Source organism: Mytilus galloprovincialis, chromosome 8 (assembly GCF_965363235.1).
Source record: "Mytilus galloprovincialis chromosome 8, xbMytGall1.hap1.1, whole genome shotgun sequence".
Classification (NCBI taxonomy): domain Eukaryota; kingdom Metazoa; phylum Mollusca; class Bivalvia; order Mytilida; family Mytilidae; genus Mytilus; species Mytilus galloprovincialis.
The window spans coordinates 82,138,976-82,164,933 of record NC_134845.1 but is presented as its reverse complement, the minus strand read 5'-3'; the positions used below and the strand labels follow the sequence as shown (position 1 = coordinate 82,164,933).

The window sequence follows — 25,958 nt, the reverse complement described above, 5'->3', positions numbered from 1 at the left end:
CATAATTTTTTATCAAAATATAACATATAAGTTTTCTCAGTGACTTTTACCACACCTTCTTTCATTTAATGAAACAAATATTTACATTTTATACCCGAAATCTTAATAAAATAAATGTTCATGTAAAAAAATGAAAAAGTAAAATGACTAAAACACTGAACTCCGAGAAAAATTCAAAACGGATAGCCCTATTCAAATGGTGAAATCAAAAGCTCAAACACATCAAACAAATGTATAACAAGACTTAGTGTCATTCTTGACTGAATACATTATTGTTGTCTCTTTGACACATTACCAATTTCCATTAAACCTGGTTAAATAGCTAGCTAAACCTCCTACTTGTATGACAGTAAAACGTAGATTGAGATATTATAATTTTTTTGGGTGGACTTGCTGTAATTTAGTGCTTTTTGTAAATTTCATAATATCACTCCATTACAATTATCTGATTATACAGTTTGGCTATACTTTTTGGACCTTTTGGATTATAGCTCTTCATCTTTTATATAAGCTTTGGATTTCAAATATTTTGGCCACGAGTATCACTGAAGAGACATGTATTGTCGAAATGCGCATCTGGTGCAAGAAAATTGGTACCGTTAACTTTATTATTTCATTATAATTGAATCACATTTTACAGAGTGCAAAATCGGATAGCTAGATTAAAGAAGTAATATACGCCACATAAACTAGCTGGACTTAATAATCCGTGTTCATCTGAATAACTTATTTTTTTTAACGAAGGAGCACCGAGAAAATTATGACATTTTATCACTAAAAAAGATCCTATTACACCAGACATTTTGCGAAAAATTGTTCATACCTCAACTCAATAGTTATCTTAAAGATTTAAAAACTGTTTGTATGTGTTTATTAAGCTATTCAAGCTTTTTAAGGTTCGGAGGATAAGTTAGTATGACACGATGACACGATTAATTCTACACACTTAAACTTATAGTTGGCGAAGAGTAAAACTGATATTTACAAAGAATATCTATTCACTTTTGTAAATCTAATAATACTTATAAACTTAAATGACATGCACGAGAGTTCGGGAAATACTGCTTTTAAGCTTAAGCTTAGATAATTAAAAAATAGACTGCATAGTCTCCGTTTAGGAGGGGTATCGGCTACTGCAGTGGCTGGTGTCGAGGACAGATAAAAAAAGCATGGTCAGTGACAATGTGACACAGCAAAAGACGTTTATATAAAAGACTCTTTGAAGGATTGACTTTCTGTAACTATTAATATTTGAATTTAATTATGTACTTTTTTACCCTTTCTTGTTTTTAGAAGCTTGGCTGCACACTGTTATGCTAGCTGATCCCATACAAAGATTTTGAGTGTATTTTGTAAATAATTTATGTTCACTTGAAGGTATGAATTAGAACATAAATATATTCATTAAAGTTATGTACAAGGTCAAATTTATACATTCCGACAAGTTTAACAGGTCATGGTGACATCACAAATGACTCAAATGTCCATATTATATTATCCTATTGATTGTTAAATCAATACAGATGATCATTAATGGCTTTCAACATATGAGTTTGAATGTCCATATGGTATTATGCCTTTTTTTGAAAAGATTTACTATTTTTTTTTAATTTTAACGACCGAATAATGGCTCTTATCATACCCAATCTTTTAATCTGTTAACAGGTGTCTCTCGGGAAATATTTTCTATTTTCTTTAAAATGTGTTACCTACAGTTAAAATAGTATATATATATGACAGAAAAGATTATTCCTGTTCCTCTTTTTTACGGAAAAGATGACAAGATACTTCGTAACACGTATATTGCCAAACTATTCTATATCCGGATAAACATGATAAATGCAAACGCTTTTTCATTTCATAACTGATAACGAATATTATAAAATTGTCTATAACTGCCATTCAACAAACTCATTATAGATACCAGGTTTGAAATTTAGTGAATGCGCAAGACGCACGTTTCGTTTACAAAAGACTCACCCGTGACGCTCGAATCAGAAAAATTAAAAAGGTCAAATGAAATACGAAGTTGAAAAGTATTGAGGACAACAATCCTAAAAGTGTTGCTAAATACGACTGCGGTAATCTATTCTTGAGGTAGAAAGCCTTGGTATTTCAAAAATTCAGGTGATCGTTCATTTTGACGTTTTTCTTGTGTTTTGTTTACTTATTGTCTAGACAGACAAAACAAATAAAAGGGGTTTGGTGCACATGTAAAACCACTTTTAAACCAATATATTTACGCTTGTACTAAGGCACTATCTGGATCATTTGTTGTGAGTTTGTTTAATGTCCTTGTTGAGAATAAGTTTTTTCTTATGCTTTCCAAATTATGCACAAAAGCATGGGATTAACCGGCATTGGATGAACAGATGTATAGACTTATAATCGAGATACCAAAGGGCCATTAAAACGTATCGTCATAAACAATCTTTGTTAATGGCTTTGAACTAGCTGTCAGTTACTGCAAGTACTTTCAGATAAGTGCTTAGTGTCGTTTTGTTTTTGTGATGAACAAGTTCTCAGCCACGTCGACATCGATTTTTATAGTTCTTTCTTATGTTGTACTGTTACACCACTGTCCCGTGTTAGGGGAGGGTTGTGATCCCGCTACCATGTTTAAAGCTGAACCAGAGTTTAATCCACCTATAGTACGACATAATGATACATTAAAACTTTGTTTTGTTTCATTATGAACAGACATTCAATGTATACGTATATATAAATACTTATCATTGACGATAATTTAGATTTATGATTTATAAGTTGTAATGTGAATAATTACTTTTGAGTCATATAACTATTATTCCATGCAGATTTGGATAACTTTATAAACGAATTCTAGATCGAGAAACGAAAGATGTGCATTTGCTTCGTTGCAATACTGAACTTACAATGTAGACATAACATTGTTGAACATGACAATTGGAAGTAGTCATGTTCAAAGAGTTGTAGAGAACCATTGCGTATAATTATAGGCATGACAAAATATCAAAAACATCGAGTTCTATTGTAAAGGAAACATTAAGCCTCTCAATGATCAAAACTAGTGTGTGTCATATACTGTTATCTTTTTGAAAAGAAAATCAAATAAAGTATGTGGTTTCATAGTTAACATGTTTGTCAAATGATCAAACAAATGAGCAAAATTAATTTGAGTCAAGGTGCTTAGTACCACCTTAATCGCAGTTACCTTGTATTTGTACATTTTATTTTACGCATCTATGATAAACAAATGACCTTTTCAAAAAGAAACATTTTCTTGGTTATTCTTTCGTAGAGTGTTTCGACAGGATTTATTGGCAAATGAAAACAAAATGAATTGTAAATTAAACTTATTTTATTAGAAAAATGTAGAAGCTATAATGTAGAAAACTACTGTTTATATAAAGGTATACAAAATAAATGTGTTGTCTTTTAAAAAAAAGTGTATTACAATCATCCTTTGATTTTGATCATTTTTATTGATCACCTCATAAAATGTTATTAGCTGGGATTTCGCTTATCAATTCTATTAAACAAAAATTAATTGAAAGCAACATTTTTGGTAGGAAATGTCAAATTGTATTATAAAAAACTTAATGTTTTTACTTCAAAGTTGTAACTACTAAAAAGGTTTTGAAATTAAAACCTTAATTTTTATCAAAGCTGAAGTCAACATCATGAACAAGAAAGTTATGAAATCGATTGCATTTATTTGAAAAAAAAGCAATTCAGAAGCCTTTCTTGTGTTTAATTCAGATCTGAAATCAAACGACCTCTACATGAAAAAAATCTCATAACAAAACTTGAACAAGAAAGAATTGGTGCACGCATCAAATTTTTGGGCCGTAAATATGGAGTTTGTTGGAGTAAAAAAAAGTGAAAAATATTATCTTTATATTCAGTTGACGTTAATCCTCAATTGACAGAACTTGTCCAATCAAATTAGTTATGATAATGCTATTAGATATTACTTAATTGTGCAGTTGATGAAATCGAATACTTTTAAGTGCAGTTGATGATCGAAATGGAATATTAAATTCTCCCTCGCCCTGCTCATCCGAATTTAAAGTATTTAATCTCTAAATCAATAGGCTATAAACAAGACACAGATATAGGAGTAGTTGTTCGCAGTAACATCTCATTTTCTCTTGCGATACAATATTTTATTTTACCTTATTGTACATATTTCTTCGAATGAAACAATATATAAATACATGACATATAACATTTTTTCTCTTTCGCATCGTATCTTTTTCCTCGGCTAATACCTCCAACGCCTGTACGTACAAGTAACATAGCTGTCTGCAGCAACTGCATATATACCTATGTGACCAACTTCAGTTCGACGTAACTGCAAGCACCTCTGATACTTAAACATTTAAATGTCAAACTTTATATAGTATCATTAAACCCCACCCGTAAAAATCGCCAAAACGTTCCTCGTGCCTTCTGCACCTAACATCAAATTTATAAATAGTACATACTGTTACAAAACCAGCATCCGAACTAGTTATACTAGTTCCCGTCTATAAATAATTACTACAAATAGCAAACGGGGAAAATCCTATTTCAAACGAAATAAAATACATTTAAATTCTCCCTCGCACTGCTCGTCCAAATTTAAAGTATTTAATCTCTGAATTCAATAGGCTATAAACAAGAGAAACACAGATATAGAATCAGTTTCTCGCAGTAACATCGAAACAAAGGAAATGAAACAGTTCAGAATAAGATGCCGATATAAAAAGTCTTTAAGATATTACTAATTGAAGATAAATCTTTAACCACTTAACTGGACCAATATCAATTTCAATTCGACAATCGGAACTTCAAATTAGACCGGACGCTTCCGCAAAAGATGCAAATGCAGACAAATCTTTGCAAATCTTGAATCGTTGAATAATTTCTCAAACTGTTTTCATTGATTCTTCAAAAAGAAGAAAACAATCAAAACTTCATATATACATGTACATGTATCTTAATCAGATAAACATGAAACTTCTATAGATAGATACATATTTCATATTTCATATCTACTAGTATATACATCAACTCCTAATCCCACTGTGTGATTCGTTATGTTACACAATGCAACATAGCTCATAAAAGTCTATACATATTGACATCTCATATCTTCATACATCAACTGCTAATCACACTGTGTGATTCTTTATGTTACACAATGCAACATAGCTCATGAAAGTCTATACATATAGACATCTCATATCTATATACATCAACTTCTAATCACAATGTGTGATTCTTTATGTTACACAATGCAACATAGCTCATGAAAGTCTAAAAAATATATACATCTCATATCTACATACATCAAATTCTATTCACACTGTGTGATCCTTTATGTTACATTTATGAAAATCTAAACATATATATATATCTCATATCTTTTATATCAACAACAACAAAAAACAAACTCTAAAGCTATGCCGGAAGCTCCGACTTCGTACTGATTTTTCTTATTATCTTAGTTACATTTTGATAATCGTTGTAAATTAAACAAGTTTTCAACTCAATATTTTATGTACTATGTGTACGGACTGTAAAATATTACTGCTTACCGTTTTAAAGTCTCTCCAACTTGAACTCTTGGTTCTGTCCGATTTATCTCACATAAAACGGGCTACTGTTTATACTTACACCTTCATATGTGTGGCATTTGGGAAAACAATTCTCTAGGACATTAGGTCTCCAAGATGGAACTAAAACAAACTTTGATCGTTTCATAGCGATCTGCTGATAAAATGAAAACAAAACTGTGGTATTTTTATGAAAAAACATATAAAATTGATGAGGATTACAATTCTCATTTATGCTTCAAATCAAATGTATATACATATATTGAATTATGTGCAAAAGTTGTCATATTTAACCTTTTGTTTTCTATATATTTGTTAACATATCTCAAATCTAGTACAAGTCTTACGAGTTCTTTACCTGAATTTTGTACTGAAACTGTAATCAGATTTACTACAATAGGTGGACACTGTAATATTTAGTGAGAATTTCATCTATCAACTTTTAAATAAAAGTTGCAAGCTTAAAAGCTGATTTGTTATCAGATTAAGGATCTCAACATGGTTCAGTACTAAATGAAATTATATAACCAAATTCTGTAGTATTTAAAATATAATCATAAACCTGTAAAACAGTTTTTAAAAGAACACATTATATTTGATATTCGCTTTTAACTTAATAATATGATCTCCAGACCTTATGCCAAAATTGTAAATAAAGTCAACATTATACTCAACTCCGTTCATGTGCTTTCATATAAACATTGTTCCTCTTTCGCATTGTTTCTTTTTCCTTGGCTAACACCACAAACGCCTGTACGTACAATAAACATAGCAGCAACTGCATATATACATATGTGACCAAGTTCAATTCGACGTAACTGCGAGCACCTTCGATACTTATACATTTAAATGCCAAACTTAATATAGTATCATTAAACCCCACCCGTAAAAACCGCCAAAACTTTCCTCGTGCCTTCTGTCCTTAACATCAAATATATAAATAGTACATACTGTTACAAAACCAGTATCCGAACTAGTAACACTAGTTCCCATGTATAAATAATTACTACAAATAGCAAACGGGGAAAACCCTATTTCAAACGAAATAAAATACATTAATCTACTTCATTTTCAAGACTTGATTTTTAAACTCAAGATTATCAAAGTTGCAACTACTAACAAAATGTTTGTATTTCTTATCTCAGCTATGGACTTCAAACGCAGCCTTTCACCTCATTTCATCATCAATGAATTTATGTCCAGATGACTAATGAATAAATATGAACAATGCACAATGATTTTTATCATTAAAGGTTTGTCAAAAGCTATCTTGCTGCTCTTTGATCTTTAGTTACTTAAAATTCTTCCGTCTTTTTATCACTGAAAAAATGACAAGCATGCTATGTAGTCTTATTTTTACATTATTTTAGATAACTTGATAGTTTAGAATTTTTGTCAAGCTATATATTTTGAACAAGTCGTATTTCTAAATTTAAGTCATAAGGTATATCTAGTAAAAAAAACTCGTGAAAAGAACAAGTAACGGTGGTCAAGTATTACTATCAAATCGTGAAAAATGTGGTATCGGACCATTGAAGCAATTCAACCGCAAAATATGTAAAATATCTGTTGTATTTTGGATTATAAAGTCACTAGAAGCCCTCCATCGGGTGCTTAATTTTCTCGCTGTGTTTATCACCAGTGTTCGCTTTGTGCTGTTTTCTGCTCTTTGGTCGGGTTGTTGTCTATTTGTTGCCATTTGATTAGGGACTTTAATTTTTAAATTTTCCTAGGATTTTAGTTTGTTTTGTGATTTTACTTTTTGACACATTCCCAATTTCCGTTCTCAATTTTAACTACAAAAAAATAAGAATCTTTGTGTTTTTTTTTTTTTTTTAACTTTAAATGACTTTTCAAATGTGAAAAGCAAAAGAAGGCAAAATGCGTCTTCTCTGAAAATGGGATGCGTGCAAACTAAATGGTGAATTCTAAAGTCTTAACGTACATACTTCCGAGTGTTATGGAATCGATTTCCATATTGTTTCGATAATTTATGAATTGTGTTCTATAACCGATCGTAACAGGTAATGATTCGCTTGACTGGTGATGCATGCATAACATCAGCTGCTTATCTTGAAGACACATCTGGTACGATGCAGTTGCGGCTCACATAGAAGCCGGCAAATCATTAGTTTCAATTGGTGGATTTGAAAACAGTACAATTTTACGGACACAATCACGAGTTCTAAAAGATTGTGAGTTCTGTTATAGATGCTCAGTTTGTACCTGGATGTAGACAATATTATTTAATATAGGTATTATAGGAAGTGTTTCAATTTTTCAATCTTTCTCTAATAGATAAACACACTGTTCATCAATATCAAATGGTGTGTTGTAGACTTTTAGATCCATTAAAACGTTTAATCCCGCTGCAAATGTTTGCACCTGTCCTAAGCCATGAATCTGATGTACAGTAGTTGTCGTTTGTCGTTTGTTTATTTAATTATACGTGTTTCTCGTTTCTCGTTTTTTTTTATATAGATTAGACCGTTTGTTTTCCCGTTTGAATGGTTTTACACTAGTAGTTTTGGTGCTCTTTATAGCTTGTTGTTCGGTGTGAGCCAAGGCTCCGTGTTGAAGGCCGTACATTGACTTATAATGGTTTACTTTTTTAAAATTGTTATTTGGATAGAGAGTTGTCTCATTGGCAATCACACCACATCTTCCAATATATATTATGATAACGACATGGAATGTTGACTATAGTACTTAACTGCTTTAGACAACGACGAACTTTTTATGTATCATGTGTATGGTCTTATGAAATAAAAAGGACCTAATGGTTTTGAACCATCATGGCTTAACAGGTTGTTCATACACCAAAACTTGAACCAGAAGAGTCAATCTAAAAGATCAAATTACATAAGGAAATCATATGATAACAAAATCATTTGAGCACTATAAATACCTTGTGCTATGGCATATAAGCGACCCATGATCTGTCACGATCATATTCATGATCTCATAAATGGGATCCCTAATCCTTCACGATCATTATATCAAATGTATTTAAATATTCAAATGTTGACACACCTTTTGATATAACTACAACAAAAACATTTTCGAGAACCATTTGAACATTATAAATTGTTTAAAAAATAGTACCTGAATCGTAAATAAACCATGTTTGTTTACATGTGTATGTCTTTGAAACAATGAAGAGCAACCTGTCTTTTGATGTTTTGTCACCACAGTGATTTTTAAATTAAATTTACGGAACTGGTCATAATGTTGAACTATTTTGACAGACAGTTTTATTATTTTCACAGTTTGTCCTTGAATTTTTTTTAATAAATTAGATAATATATTGTATATTGCATGGGTCTTCCCTATAAGATTTCCTTCACTATCCAAAATTCAGTTTTGTTCACGATCGTATCCTAGTAGTTAAACTTGATGACTGTTACTTATTCTCTCACGAAAATTTATCTCGATATGACAGAATTGAGAAAGGCAATGCCTGCTTATGATACACACAACTTGCATACACACATGTATATACTAATATATGTATATTGTTTTCTATTGATGAGTGTAATTGTTCACAAAAAAAATATAAGTAGTGTAAGTTATCAAAGACATCATTAGTATGCCTACATATTTCAAATTGACAATGTTAACTAGAAGATGTGTCATATGTTCTGTTTACTTGTATTTTACTCGTAGATAACTTAGACCTCCAGAGTCTACTCGCTGAAGTGCCATCATGAGTCTGTGAATTGTTGGACTTATACTTCTTTGTCGCTTCCATTTCTTCAGTATGTCATAAATCTGACCATACATATCTTTTGGAAATCTGTACATGCTCTCTTCAATACTACTGAAGTTGATTCCTAATTCAATACCAAGCTGAATCACACAGTTACCAAGGTTTCGAGATAATTCATTCAAAACTTTGTCTGGGGGTGACATTTGTAGTCGACTTTCTGCAATACCTTGAATAATACAAATTATTGGATTGATTATCGTTTTGTAATGATATCAAATACACTATAACAACAATGACTACATGAGATTTCAAATTATATCTCATTCCATCTAAAGATAAATAAGTTGTTTTTAATTCTCTAACATCTCCAATTATTATGAAATGCTTGATTTGGTGACAACTATACATAGATTGAATCTAAGTCATGCAAAGCGTTGAAGTTTAGTATTATTCAGATAGTTTTAAAGCATTTTTTAAAAGTAAATATCCGAAAAGTTGTGTAAGTACAACAGAGTCAAAATATTGTTTTCAGAACCTCCGGTTTCATACTAAATAATAAGACATAACTAGACGGGAAGTTTGCAGATTGAACAGTACAGTTCTGACAAAAACTTGTAGAAATCTCAAAACTTGTAAAAGAGGAGCGAAAGATACAAGAGGACCAGTCAAACTCATAAATAGAAAACAAACTGACAACGCCATTGCAAAAATGAAAAAGACAAACAGACAAATATTTGTACACAAGAAACAACATAGAAAAGTAAAGAGTGAGCAACAAGAACCCCACCAAAATACAGGGGGTGATCTCAGGTGCTCCGGAAGGGTAAGCAGATCCTGTTCCACATGTGTCACCCGTAGTTGTGTAGGGATCTATACCATTGTACAAAGGTATACAATATAGGCTGAAAATGACTTCCTATATGAACAAAAACCTTTGATTGAATAAAACAGACAGTTGTTTTAATGTAATGATTTTAACACAACTTGTCTTGATTATATTTGGTTTTAATTGTCGAGAATTCAATATGATTTACTCACCATATAAATTTGTATCCTCTCTCACAATCTGAAAATATATAAATATATTAATATATTTCAAAGATTTTTTATAATAGAGATAATAAGCATAATTTAGAAAGAGTGATTTATTGTTTAACCTAAATGTATTTAATATATATCAAGGATGCACTTACGTGAAGTAAAAAAAGAATTTGAATTCTAAATTGATACTAAAAGTCAGAAGAGCACTAGGTAAAGAACACATAAGCTTAACTTTTTGATAGGTTACAATGCTCCTTTTTTTATATTATTTAATTTAAAAACATGGCGGGGAAAGTCTGACTCGGACTTATATTTGCATTGGTATTATTTTAGACTCTAAAACAGAAATCTAAAGTATGCTCAAATCATGGTAAATGAAATTTTGTAAGCTATTGAGTCTTATATGAAAATAACATTGTGATAATTGTAATTTCATTCGTTTAAATGGGCTGTGCATTAGAATGAAATTAATTTCTCCTAGGTGTTTCATCATATGTAGCATAGAGGGCGTAATGTTTTCCCGTTTCAAAATTATTTTCGCGGTATTGTTTTGCCTAGTATGTAATCATTCAGCACGACATCGTCATTCTGAGCAGTCGAATTTTCTTGGTAACTTTTAATTCTGGTTAAATCTTATTAAGCTTTATATTTGGAGAGTTTTTTGTTTGATACTGATGTTTAAATTATATATTATATGTGTAGATATATATGTATGAATTGTGTTTATTTCTTATTAAATATAGAGCATCGGTGTTGTCGTGCGGCTATCCACTTTACAAAGTCTTTGATATTTATTAAAGCTTTTTAAGGCGTGTATATTCAGAGTGTTTATGTATACTTGGATAATTGGTACAAGTATTGGTTATACTTGGATATTTGGTACAAGTATTGGTTATACTTGGATATATGGAACAAGTATTGATTATACTTGGTTATTTGGTACAAGTATTGGTTTTATGTCTACATTGATGGGTGGTTTATACCAGGAGAGCATATTTTACCCTTTATCGCTGGAAAAAACCAAAGGAATCCGAACATCCAACACGAGTTCCTAAACCTGACCTACGTGCATCCTTAATAAATGAAAAGCAATCAAAATGAAAGGCAATTAAATAATGCGTTGACTGTGACAAATCGCAGTTATCTTACACATATGTCATCTTGTCACATCCCTTTTTTTTAAACAAAGAAACTAACACACACATATATATATATATATACCAGTAAAATTCGAGCAGAAAAGTTTAAATAGGGAAGTTATAATTCCTGACCTGACAAAGATAATGGGGTCTCTCTATTCCATTTAGAGCATGCAATAATTCTTGTAGTTTGACTGTTTCATTCTTCTTCTTCCATCCATACAAGGCCATCAACTTCATGCCAAGCAATCCATTCTGTCTATACTGATACTCTATTTCTTCCCATTCGTCACGTGTCATACCCAAATGAATGAGGAATTGATCAAACAAGTTGATTCCGATTTGGTTTGCTAGTCGTACTAGATGCTGATCATTTGGACTCAAGGATAAAGCTTCTTTTGCAAGACCTATGCAAAATGACAAAATAGTCTTTTATTTGTATATTTGCATATGATTTGTACGATTTTAAAAACAATTAAAATGTTAAATACAAAATTCAAATTGAATAGTAAAAAAAAAAGATAATGCTTCAATGTTTGCTTTAAAAACATACCCACATAAAAAGGCACTACAGATAGTTTCACTTTTATATCAAACGCAATATAAATAGAAAAAAAATCCAAAGTCTATGAATGCTACCCAAACGTTGCAGTGTTACATATAAGACATTTAAGGAATGACTGTAATATTTTTTCTGTCTATGAAGAAATAATATAAAAAAAATTGGTGCACACTGAATGAGATATTCGTGTTGTACAGTCAGCACTGTGCAATCAATTCAGTACTTCTCAGTGCCTTTCTCCAACAATTAAATGTGCTGTTGTTTTATAAACAACAACTTCTGCAAATTTTTACCAGACGCTGGTCAGATTTTTTTTGACAACAAGATAGCTGGCTTATCAATACTGAATACATTGCAGTGGATAACTCTGAATATTGACTGGACATGACTTAATTTTAAGTCAGTGAGCTGTTAACACTGCTAAAGACTGGTTAAGATCAAAATGACCGTTTTGTTTCACAAAAGGTTTACTAGTCATGCTGTTGGTTTATACTTATTTGAATTGAATAACAAATTAAATAGAAATTATAAAGGGCTATACCTTCACACGTAGCATCACATTTTATGATGTGCTGAAAAAAACAAAACAACAACATTTTGAAATATAACTAATTGTCTATAACATATACTTGTGATACATGTTTTTGGAAGCAAACACCAATTTGAAGATATTTCAATCAACCTGCATAAATATTCAGATCATATTATTTTTAAACTACTAGTATCTTAATTCATCTACCCTACCTGTGTTTATCCGAAATAAATCCAACATAATAGTTTTTTTCCGATAATAATTTTGATCAATGTTAGATCCCTTTCCTACCTTTCGTTATACTCACTAGTCTATAGTCACTGAAAAAACAAAAGCAACATTCGAACAAGTAATAAAAGACAATTTTTAACTCCTTGAATCCATTACTGTATCTTTGGTGCGCAGAACAGCAATGCAAACGCTGTTCTTTTGATTTTTGTTGTTTTTGCTGCGAATGCGCTAATTGTGTATCATGGATAGATATACCCAATATCCTTGATCTATTTTACTATGAATACATAAAACATGCAAAAATGGCTTAAACAAATAAGGCACACAAAAAAATCAGGTACTGAAATGAATATTAATTTTGTCTCGATTCAGACTTTATTTTATCGAATTGGTGTCCATTTACGATCGGTCATCATTATAAACATTATGCAGCGTCCCCAATTTGTCGCTAATGAATAGACAGTCTTAGACAGAAATATACGCTCTTAGCAGTCCATTAATAGGCAAATATTCTTATTGGTCTACAAGTACTACCAACAGTTCGTTCAGTCCAGTATCATTGGTCTACAATAGTGACTATGTTGTGTCGGATCGAAACAGAATCTATGTTCCGCATCGGTTCGCTGCCCGGTTATTGTATGACTGTCAAATCGCATTCACAGATTCCGGACGCTTTCTACCATGCACAATATAATTATTGGGACAAATCAGTCCGTGATTAGATAAACTTTTTTTACAAATTTCCATCCAAATATAACAAGATTGGACTTTCGTCAAATTTTAATCATATTAAGGACGGCTGTAGTAAAAATCCCAAAGACGTGACATAGGCTTTATGTTTTAAATACGTAACTTCTACTTCTTTGTTAATTTCGAACAGCAGTATACTAATGTTGCCTTTATTTAATATATGATTAACAAATTAAAATGTCAAAAATCATCACTTCTTTTCACCGTCGTATGTGACGTCATTTTCATAATTTACTGCGTTGAGGCCTGGACTGAGTCGGGTGTGTCTATTCTGTGTTGGTCATTCATTATGTATTCGTGTTTGTTTTATGTAATGAGTTAATACTTCAGTTTCATTATGTATATCTGTTATATTCATTTGATAAAATTTACTGTTTGCAATAGCTTTAATTGTTCTAAATAATTAGGATGTTCTTATCCCAAGCATACAAACTTAGCCGTATTTGACACAACCCTTTTATACTTTTGATCTTCAGTGCTGTACAACTTTGTACTTTTTTTCGCTTTCGATCTTTTATATCTGGGCGTCACTGGTGAGTCTTGTGTGGACGAGGCGCGTTTTTGGCGTATTAAATTTTAAACCTGATGCTTTTTGTTATTCATTAATCATGTGTTTCTTTGTCTAATACGTTTTCCTATTTATTTGTATTGTAGTCCTGTAATATTATGTTGTCATTTCTATGTTATATTTAACATTGCCATTAAAGTGCGAGGTTTGGCATGCCACAAAACCAGGTTCAACCCACCATTTTTTCCTTTAAAAATGTCCTGTACCAAGTCAGGAATATGGCCATTGTTATATTATAGTTTGTTTCTGTGTGTGTTACAATTTAACGTTGCGTCGTTTGTTTTCTCTTATTTTTGAGTGTAAATTGACATTGCCATAAGACGTGTCACGGTACTTGTCTATCCCAAATTCATGTATTTGGTTTTGATGTTATATTTGTTATTCTCGTGGGATTTTGTCTGATGCTTGTTCCGTTTCTGTGTGTGTTAGTTACATTGTAGTGTTGTGTCGTTGTTCTCCTCTTATATTTATGCGTTTCCGTCAGTTTTAGTTTGTTACCCCGATTTTGTTTTTTGTCCATGGATTTATGAGTTTGAACAGCGGTATACTACTGTTGCCTTTATTTAGTATTGCTGGGTATTAAAATCCATAAAAAAGTTGTAAAGTTTAAGGAAGTTTGATATTTCTATAGTTTTTCTACAAACATTATTTTAAAAAAAATATTAAAATTATCGCCTTACGTGCATATAGTTGTGTTCTTCCACTAGTCATTGCGTTACTTTTAGAAATTAGATCAGAGTTCATTGAGCAATACAGTCAGTGTGAAACAGTATGAGTATGTAGTTATCCCTTGAATGCATTCCTTTTAACGTGTAATACCACCAAGTCATGGTACGTCTCATCCGGCATACGAAATAAAGGCCGAAAACAATTCCCTTGAATTTGACACTCTTAAATTGTATTGAAGTAAAACATTTCTTGGTCATAACCATATATCTTGGGTATTTTAACATGTTTAAAGCACCATTATGTTTTTTATTTTGGCTTTCTATCTTGAAGAGTTATATTTAATGTGAGTTATATGAAAAAAATGTAAACAACTTATTCTTTACTTTTTTGTTTGTTTCACATATTTTTTTTTTTTTTTTTTTTTTTTTTTTTTACATCAAACGAAATACAAATATAAATTACCAGGTTCGTGCCTTTAAAAGATGTTGGGCTTTGTGTTAATTTCACATATTTTTCTTCTTTTTTTATTTTTATATCAAACGCAATACGAATATAAATTACCGTGTTCGTGCCTTTAAAAGTGGTGTTGTTGTGTTGATTTATTTTAATATTTCATAAATCATGTGATATACTAGGACAATATGAATGCATTGTTAATATCTGATTAAAAAAATAAATTGCATATGTGTACCTTGGTTCATGAGAATTATTTGTCTCAAAGCCAATCAAACGACTTCTCTATATTTTGTCATTAAATAATTTTCTTACTTTATCGAAAACCCAGTACAAACAATATTTTGTTTCGTGTTTTATGTTCTTTTGGCAAGTCCATGGTTTCTTCTTTTCTGCCTGGAACAGTGGCACCACACAAAGGTCGCCTTTGCATATGACCCCGACTTCTATTTTGAACAGATTAAGCACATCTAACTTCGTAGTGGACCTTCCAAAACATTCATGATAAAACAGCAGAACTCGTTCAAGAACTAAAGTCAAGCATTCTTGTATACTGGAGGCTACATCGGGTGAAATAAGATGCTTTGAAGATTTATTGCTGAGATATATTTCAACTCGTTTACCTTTGATGATAATAAGGAGTTCGTTGCTTTCATCTACATGCATAACAGCTGATTGGTAGTATAGACATACACGCCCTTTCGCTTTCTTAAGCGGCCACGTAGCAATAGCTGCCCCTATGAGTTTAAAGGTGAGGGACGAAGGGATTAATTTCTCCGTCAATTGATACGCCAAACATATTGTTTTTTGTTCTTCAAACTTCAGGTACTCGACTGGTATTGTACTCTTCACAAGGCACGGTACTAAGTATGTTTCATTCTGTGAACCTTGATTGTCTTTACGTTTTGGTTCGACAAGAATATCTAAATGCACCAGGACTTGGATGACATATTCTCTGTGTTTAGTAGAAGACAAAAGCTCTTTAAACTGCGGCTGTGACCATAAATCAAACAGTTGTTTCTTTTTCACCGTTCCCGTATTAACCATTCCCTCTAAAGTTTTTCTGAGTCCTCGGTCCTCCGGCCAAAACATTTTGTCAGTCACAAAAGACCGCAAAATATTTACCATTGCTGATGGTTGTATAATGACAAAATCTTGTAGAGCAGGTTGATCAAAGTACATTATTTTACCAAGAGAATGCTGGAGTTTTAAAAACTCGTCAAGACGAAACTCATTCAGCATGAATTCTGGATTTGACAAATTCAACTCTTGAATCGTCTCTTTTGTGACAAGATTAATGCCCTTTGTTCGCATCTCCGAAATTTGCAATTCAAGTGGTACCCATGCCATTGGCATTCGTTGTCCCCATGTTGGTTGCTGAAACGCAATATCAACTAAAGCATCTTTCAGAAGTTCTATTTCTGGATCTTCGCGGTTTGTTGCATTGATGAAAAAAATGCGGTCGAATATAATATGCTTCTTCTGGCTGTGATTTTGGAATAATGTTGTTAATTCTGAGGTGAAATTGCGTTTTTCGGCTGTGATTTGATCCTGTGAAATATTAAAATTGCGAATAAACTGTTTTATCAACGTTTTGTTTATTTCCAATGATAAATGTTCTATTTTGAAAGTGTTTTTGTAACATTTCCACCTTAAATTGATCTTGATACTCGTATATATTTTACTAATGTCATATAGACAACTCGGTATTTTAAAAACGATTGTCACTGACAAAGACATCTAGTTGAGCAGAACTAGTTTTGTATACTGCAAACGCATTTTTGTGTCAATGTAGTAATGCGGTATTTATTGTGTACTTCAAATTAAATACGCCTGGGAAAGACTAATAGTTAAGTAGACGTTTTTATGTATAAAAGGTGGTGTAAACATACGTAAAATTGAGAAAGGAAATGGTGAATATGTCAAAGCGACAACCACCCGACCATAGAGCAAACAACAGCCGAAGGCAACCAATGGGTCTTCAATGTAGCGAGAATTCCCGCACCCGTAGTCTCTCCTACTAAATATAGAATAAGGTTTTATTGATAAAGTGCAGTATTATTGAACAGATCACACGTTTATCTGTATCCTGACAACACATACACATATACACATCTTCTTTTTATATCTTATTGTGTATTCACATTTTAAAACGGAACTGACATTAAGGAACGATCTTCTAAATATATGTGTATAATTTCAAACTCACTAGAAGTAACCGGTCGCTATGCGTTGCAGCAAACAGTATCATAGGCATTTTGTCGTCCCCTTCCCCACAGTAAATAAGAATGGAATCTACCCAATGTACAAGAATATCTGAAAAAAATAGGCATTTTGTTTACCAAAGAGTAGTAGAATAATAAAAATCTAACAAGAGAGACAAACAAATTTAATTGAGAGATGTGAAAGATCGGAATATGAAGCTTTATCGTTCCTCCTATACATTTCTGGAAATATGATTGGTTAAAAGCGTCCGCGTGGAGACCGTATATATTTCATATTAGGTTAGAAGGGAGGCGGGGCTTATTTCATACACAGTTAGTAGTGGAGTTACGTTCCTTTATATTCCATATTAGGTAAGAAGGGAGGAGGGGCTTATCTCACACATGGTTAGTAGTGGTGTTGCGTCCCTTAATAAAAAACGGTACTAAGAAAAAATCTTAAAGGTTTCAACAAACGAAGAAATTGATGATTAAGATTGAAATAAGTTCATAAAACACATTTAAACCTAACAAGTTGTTATTGTTGGCATCTGTTTTTGTAGGATCAATGATAGCTAGTAGTGTCTTTATGCTAGCAGTATTGAAGACTTGCTCATTTTGATAGGTAACTAGTCTAAATTTCACACGTCAAGATAGTCGGTAAGATAAATTCGTTACATAGTGTGCTGTTGACGTAATACGGTATATATGGGGTCAGTAAATTCCATATGGGGATTCGAGCTTCGTTCTCACCCCATATGGAATTTGCTGACTCCATATATACCGTATTAGGTCACTAGCACACTATGTAACTAATATTCACTAATGATAAAGATACATCAGCTATATATAAACTATTTATGATGAGATGATTTAAGCTGTAAATTTTCTCTTGGTCAAAATCTATTGATTTTTTGTTTTCGGTCGGGGATGTTCCTGCTGATTACATCTTACAGGGTGTATATTTTTCTATTCATATGCTATGCTCAAGTTCATGGTGATATTAAGATTTATTAAGACGTAATCTCATAGATCTCATTAATGACTAAATCAGGATTTTATTCAATATAAATTACTTTAAAAAAACCTATATTCATAGATGCAAAGTTTGAAAGTTGCCAATACCCGTAGAAATGTTTCAACTTATTCCAACTTTTTCGTTGAAGCTGTTGTTCCGGTTTAAAAGAAGTACACGACCCAATCTTAAGATTTTATTTTTTGAATAACCTCATTATATATGCTATTAATTATGCGTGTAGTGGGATACAGTAAATATATGGATATATTTTTGTTAACTGCATATCACAAGTCCAGAAGTCAGTACTTCGGAAATGGCATGAAAATACGGATATTTAATGGTTTAAATTAACTGTTACAAAACTATTTAAAATCATCTAAAATTTTGAAATATATCTTCTTCGTGCAAAGATTAGATTCCTTGCTCGGCTTTCGCTGTAATGTTTGTCCTTTGTAATGTTTAAATTTCAATACATCTCTTTATACTGTTATGGATCATGTGGATAGCATTTCATAAAGTCATTCAGTAGTAACATACAGCTGTTAATATGTATTATCGCAAATACTGAAATCTAATATAAATCTATTTTCAAGTGACATAGTGTATTTTTATAACATCACCCCAGTCTCTGTCGTTTTATTGTTTCAACGACTCTATTTGATGGTTAATTTAGATCAGCGCTTTGAAATAACTTAAATGATAAAGTGCTATAAGTTAGATAACATTCATACATTCATGTACAAAAATGTCAGTCTTGTTGTCACTGTAATGTCACATATACATTAAAAGAAACTTCGGGGCGTTTTATAGCTGACTATGCGGTATGGGCATTGCTCATAGTTGTAAATATATGTGTCATTTGGTTTCTTTTGGAGAGTTGTCTTGGCAATAATATCTTTTTCTATATTATTTGGTTTATTTGATTTAAAATCCTAATTTTACATATAGATAAAGGCAAAATTATTCACGAGCCTAAAATTATATTTTACTTATTTAGGTTTTTGAATACATCTAAAACATGTTTTTATGAAAATATATTATTAAGGAAGTTATAGCGCTTATAATGATATTCTTTCTGCAGCTACTTGTATTGTAAGTTCGCATTTACGAAAATTGCAAATATGTAAAGCAAAGGTTAAAATACTGTAAATTAGAAATTATTGCGAGGTTTTTATTATTTTGAATAATGTGACTTGGTAATATTCGCAATAATAATAAGTCAAATTCTAATATCTGATATATATATGTGTATGCAGATTGCCAAGAAATAAAAGCACGCAATAATATATGAATTTACAGTACGAATACTTTTTGCATCACTGGGTTTATACCTCTGCTGGTGGACCATCAGTCCCCGATGGTATCATTAGGTCAGTAGTCAATACTTCGGTACTGACATGATTTATAACAAACCTTTCTAAAATTGTTTGTTGGTAAATTTTGGAATAGTAAAGAAACTAAGGTTTCAACTCCCTCAGACAAAGTTGACCTTAGATGGAATTTGGTTTCTTTTTTTGGGGGGTTGGACGGGGGGGGGGGTGGGGGGTGGGGGGGGGGGGGGTTGTCATATAGCTCTTCGACTGTTTCGGTACTTATGCATCCTTGGCTTTGAAATATTTAGCTTTGAGCGTTTCTGATGAAGGTAAATCCTGAAAAGAGCTTTGGACGCATCATATTATTAAACGTATTGTTTTCATTTTTTTATATGACAAACAGAAAATATGACAACGTCTGAAAGATACTATTTATAACACGTATACAAAATTAGGGAATTTTGAGTTCACAGATGGTATCGGATATGTTTCTAATGTCGTTACTACAATCCCGTTCCATATCACGAATGGGACCTACTTAGTTAGACTATTTAAGGGTTTGTAATAACATGAAGGATGTGCTTACCCTTCCGGAGCACCAGCTATAACCCCTAGTTTTTGGTTGAGTTCGTGTTGCTAAGACTGTAGTTTTTTATATGTTGTGTCATGTGTACTTTTGATTGTCTGTTTGTCTTTTTCTGTTTTAGCCACTGCATTGTCGGTTTATTCCTCGATCTATGAGTTTGAATGTCTCCTGGTATATTTCTTACCTAAACAAACAATACTCAAGCATATTACTAATCTTTATAGTTTCAAAGTATTTTCCATTCCTATTATGTGCTCTTGTTTTTATTTCTTTGACATGCACTTCGAATAAAAGTCATATGCAAATATATTGTTTTCGATTTGTTTTAGTATTTGTTATTTATAACATTTACCTTTAGTAGTATATATAACATTTACCTTTAGTAGTATATATAACATTTACCTTTAGTAGTATATATAACATTTACCTTTAGTAGTACATTTATATATAACATTTACCTTTAGTAGTATATATAACATTTATCTTTAGTAGTATTTATAACATTTACCTTTAGTAGTATATATAACATTTACCTTTAGTAGTATATATAACATTTACCTTTAGTAGTATATATAACATTTACCTTTAGTAGTATATATAACATTTACCTTTAGTAGTATATATAACATGTACCTTTAGTAGTATTTATAACATTTACCTTTAGTAGTATATATAACATTTACCTTTAGTAGTATATATAACATTTACCTTTAGTAGTATATATAACATTTACCTTTAGTAGTATTTATAACATTTACCTTTAGCAGTTATGTCTCCTTGTGGATATTCCTTAAGCGAGGAATGCAACCCATATCTCCCATCAAACATTAGGACAAAGGTTCCTTTGTGCTGAATAAATAACTGGTGCGTCATATCGAACGATCTTTGTCCCCCAAAATCCACCAGGTCCGAAGGAGCAACTCTTATTTTATATTTGCCGTGCCTTATCTCTTGTAAAACATCACTTTGAATTGAGTTATGTGTCTGATTTGTAACATGTGGAAGTTGAAGATTTGTTTGTTGTTCTACTTGTAACGAAACGGCATGCAGATCTTGTTGTTTCTTCGGAGTTTCAGTGGATGTTGTAAAATCAGCTGCTGTTTGATTTGTTGAAAGTTTTTCAATGGCCTTCTCTGCCTGTTCAGCATGTTTAGATTGTAAATTGCTAGCGGTTTCTATCTGGCTGTCTTCCTGGATACGATTTTGGATACTAGTAGGTATATTTGATTCACTGTTGTCTGTCGTAATGGCCTCAAAATTAGGATTACCTAATAACAGCTTCTTTATGATATTTGTGTCAGCTGTCAAATTATGAAAATAAGAGTATTGTATCATCATTTCAATAAAGCAAATATACAAATTAACTCTCTTATGGCAATTCAAAGTACCATATGGCAAAATCAAACGATAAAACACATCAAATTATAAAACACATCAAACGAATGGACAACTGTCATATTCCTGACTTGGTACAGGCATTTTCAAATGTAGAAAATGGTGGATTGAACCTGGTTTTATAGCGCTAACCTCTCACTTGTAGGACCGTCGCATAAATTTCCACCATATTTACATCGATGCGTGAACAAAACAGACACAATAGGTAAAACTGTTAAAATAGGGGCACATCAGTCATCACCATCACACTATCTTAATAAGAAAAAGAAACCTAAATACTTAACAAAGAGGCACAACAGAGCATATATGAAATTTAACAACCATGGTCATCATGTTATTTTTTTTTATTATCTTAAATCAACCAATAAAGGATTGAAAACTTTGAAGTTCTGTGACTGAATGGCTAGTTTCACATCAACTCTGGTGTAGAATCGTGTGTTTGACGTCAGAATGTAATTGTCACAAAGGTAGAGATATAAAATAATTTTGTTGTTCAAAGTATTTTCAAAATTATAATAGAACATATATATTATAATTTTGACCAATTATCGTGCTTCTTTGTTAAATGTTTTTCTTTTCTTTTCTTATTGGTACTATTCCGTATTGTGTGACGTAGTCCTTTGCCCTTAAACTCAATAAATTATTTTGAATAAAACTGTAACAAAGGACTTAAGACACGCAGTACAGATCTCATATTAAATGCAGTTACTGAAATCCTGTTTAAAATTAATGACAAATAATACAAATATTTGTGCTTCCATTTTAGTGTGTGGTAGATAAATTGATATTTTTGTTTTAATTAGGGACACATTAATCAACTGATTGTGTATGTTGTTTTAATACAGTACACATTGATAAGACAAAATTGGAGACTGTAATAAAAAAAATTTAGACATTTAATATAGTAAAATATAGCTTGATTCAAAGTACATTTTTTATGGTTTATAGTATTAGAATATCGATTGTATCAATTTATATAAACATAAAAAAAGTGATAAAAAAGTATTAGCTTATCATGTTTATTGTAGTAAATGCAAATCTTTTATTTGGGTATCTTATACTTATTTACTTACTATTTTGTATTAAAGTATAGAACTGTTCGATGCTTCTAACATTATATGGTTATATTTTTTACACTAAATGTAAATCTAAGGTTAAAAGTGGACTACTTTTTTTATTGCCTTCTATTTCCCCTGGATAGATGGTTTCACTTTGTACACAGGGACCCTTTGCCTGATCCTAGACGACTAAGGTAATTGTACACAGGAAATATTTTAGGAATAAAACGTTTATATGTCTTAAAAAAAAATACAGTACACCTTTTTGTTCATGTGTACTTTTTCTTTGAAAAGTAAACACAAGTACCGAACTTCAAAGCATATTCACCAACGAAACAAATAGAATACAATTGCCATACTCTGGACTTTGTAATGGCATTTTGATACATAGAAAATGATTAAGATATGAAAGAGATACTTTTATATCAATTGTCTTTTTAATTTGTAAAAGTGAAACATTTATAAAGTGTTTATAACATTATTATTCAAAATAATTTATTGAGTTTAAGAGCATCTTATTAATCGACCAAGAGAGCTAAGTTTGTATAAGTACATGCAATATTATCTGGTCGAAAACCTTTTTGTTATCGAGAAACAAGTCAACCCTTGCAATATTTGGTTGGTATATATATTTTTTGATTTGAAATCAATTTTGATCTTGTAGATAGCGTTTCAACACTGGGTGAACGCAATGAAAAGTGATCTTGATAAATATTGTACAGACATGATTTGGGTTTGAAATGTACTTACATTGCCCAAGAGGAATCATCTTTTTGTCTTCGAGATGTATACCATTTCGTCCAAAGTGTATGACCAACCCATCTGTCGAGTGCCATTTTTTGGGAACTGCCTCACCAATCAGAATGCTTGCCAATGAACTCTTACCGATATTACAGGCTCCTGCCAAATAAACACGATTTTCATACGAAGCAAAATCCCCTTTCGATATCAAATCTTTGAAATCATTCCCATGCATCTTGCTGATTTTACTCAAGAGCAAATCTGTTTTAGCCTAAAAAATAAATGTCCAAAAATAGTTGTTGTTAACATAGTTAACTGTTTAATTTGGTGCAAAATTGATGCAATTTTTTAAAAGTTATTCCAGTTGAGATATTAGGGATTTCTCTGAGTTTGCTGTTATATCAATACTATTTATGAGTCCATTCCAGATGAACTACATGACAGGTTGGTTATGTCAGTTCTGCTTAAGAAATGCATTCATCAACTGCCTTTCCCTATAAGTAGACAGTTTTGTTCCTTTATATAATTTAGGAGTAGGGGACATCAGGCTCCTTATATAGCCCAATAAACTGATAGTTTTCCAAACCAGTTCTTAGAACCGTTTAAAGTATACTTAAGGAACAAGGAGTTAAGAAAAAGAAAAAGCTATTCTTTTGTAAATCAGTTTTTAAAAGTACATTGACTTCTTTTTACTTATCATTGTTAAAAGGTTGAAGATCGTTATTAAAACCTTTACAATCTAATAAGGTTATCTTTAGTTAACAGTTTACTCGTTAATGAATGAAAACTTCTGCATTTCAGACAAAAGACTTAAAACGTCGCAATCATAAGTTGAAAACTGTGTGAATCCATTTTAAGAGACAAAGAGACTTTTAAATGTCTATCATCTCTCCACGATAATTATATTGATGTTCCTGCAGACAAAGCTTAGAATAATATCATCTTTGAATGTTAATCATATTACAATGATTGTCTTGTAAATTTTAGAGGAATTGAGAATAAACGAGCATTCAGGTAATCCAACACAACAAAACATATCATTTGACAAGGATGAGATTTGGGAAATCCCCAGTCCTTCATTGCTTTAAGGAACAATACAGCAAATCGGAGGACTTATCTTATTTGTATTTGATACCTACAGGACAGCCTGTGACATCCTCTTAATTATGTCCACCTTCTAGCATGGTCAACATCCAAATGGTGGCCATTTATTGGGGTATTCAATCTTGAGATGTTGGCCATTTATTGGGGTAATAAAACATAGGTTGATGTTTTATCTAATTATGTTACCTGTTAAAATCAATCAGGGTTGAAGTTTTCAGCTCGTATGTTTCATTAAAATTAACCTGTACAGGTAACTCAGATTTCTTATAAAATTGACGTTTCGCACTTTTTTGAAAATGTAGAATAAAATAATGTCTTAGTCTTTGTTGATTTATATTATTTATTGAATTTTCTGTCTTTAAATTTATTCAAATTGTTTTTTCATTTATTTTTTTTCATTTATTTTGTATGTTTTTTGTTTCTTATTCTGTTAATTTCTTCTTGGTAAGAATCTTGAGTAGAAATGACAAAACGGTCAAAGATAAAGTTATTGACTAGCATTTGAAAGACATTGGACTTTAAATAATTATTTTTTAAGTAAAACAAAAATTAATGTACATGATGTTCATTGTATTTAATTGTTTGTTTGCATTATTTAATGAATTATTATTAATAATAACTTATAATAATCAAGCATATGATACTTTTAAAAGAAACCATGAAGCAAGTAATTTTTAGCAAGCCTGTTTCTTAACAAAATAAAATGATCAATATCAATCCTTTTACAATAACAGGAAAACAGGAGTTGTGCATAAACAATTATTGAACATGTTGAAGAGACTTATTTTGCAAATGCCCACATAGTTATCATTAAATTTTGATAAATGGTCATTAAAAATGCTAATCATAATGAAAAAAGTTCCTATCTCTGAATAAAGTGAATCTTACGAAAAGAAATTATTTAAAGAAAAAATTGGCTTGCTTTTTGAACAACTGTGAACTTATTAAATATGTTATCTTCAGTTTGGATAATTTCTGTCAGTTAAAAGCCAAAATTTTCTGTCAGTTAAAAGCCAAAATTTGACAAAAGAACACTTATATAGAATGTGACACTTTTATGGTCTACTAATTAAATAATGTTTTTTTCTGTGTACATTATATTGTCCAAAATGCTGGTTATTCTTTGCATACATTTGCAAAGAATATTGCCCTCAACCCAGGCCTTTTAGATAAAGTTAATAATTGCAGGGACTTGAATGAATTAAGACTTTTTAAAGCCCTTGATAAAAAATAAGTTTAAAGAAAAATATAAGAATATTTTTGAAAATAGATTTTAAAAATAAAAACTTTGATAAAAGCTGTATAC

At 31.3% G+C, this 25,958-nt stretch overlaps 1 protein-coding gene across 1 annotated transcript; it reads right to left on the bottom strand.

The window, feature by feature from the left end:
- Positions 1-9,226: 9,226 nt before the first annotated feature.
- On the bottom strand, positions 9,227-11,868 carry LOC143043577 (uncharacterized). The gene is made up of 3 exons (XM_076215822.1): positions 11,604-11,868; positions 10,330-10,357; positions 9,227-9,517 (listed from the first exon to the last, which is right to left on the bottom strand). Exons 1-3 carry the CDS (start codon positions 11,769-11,771, stop codon positions 9,228-9,230), a joined length of 486 nt encoding a protein of 161 aa, XP_076071937.1. The 5' UTR covers positions 11,772-11,868; the 3' UTR covers position 9,227.
- Positions 11,869-25,958: the final 14,090 nt, after the last annotated feature.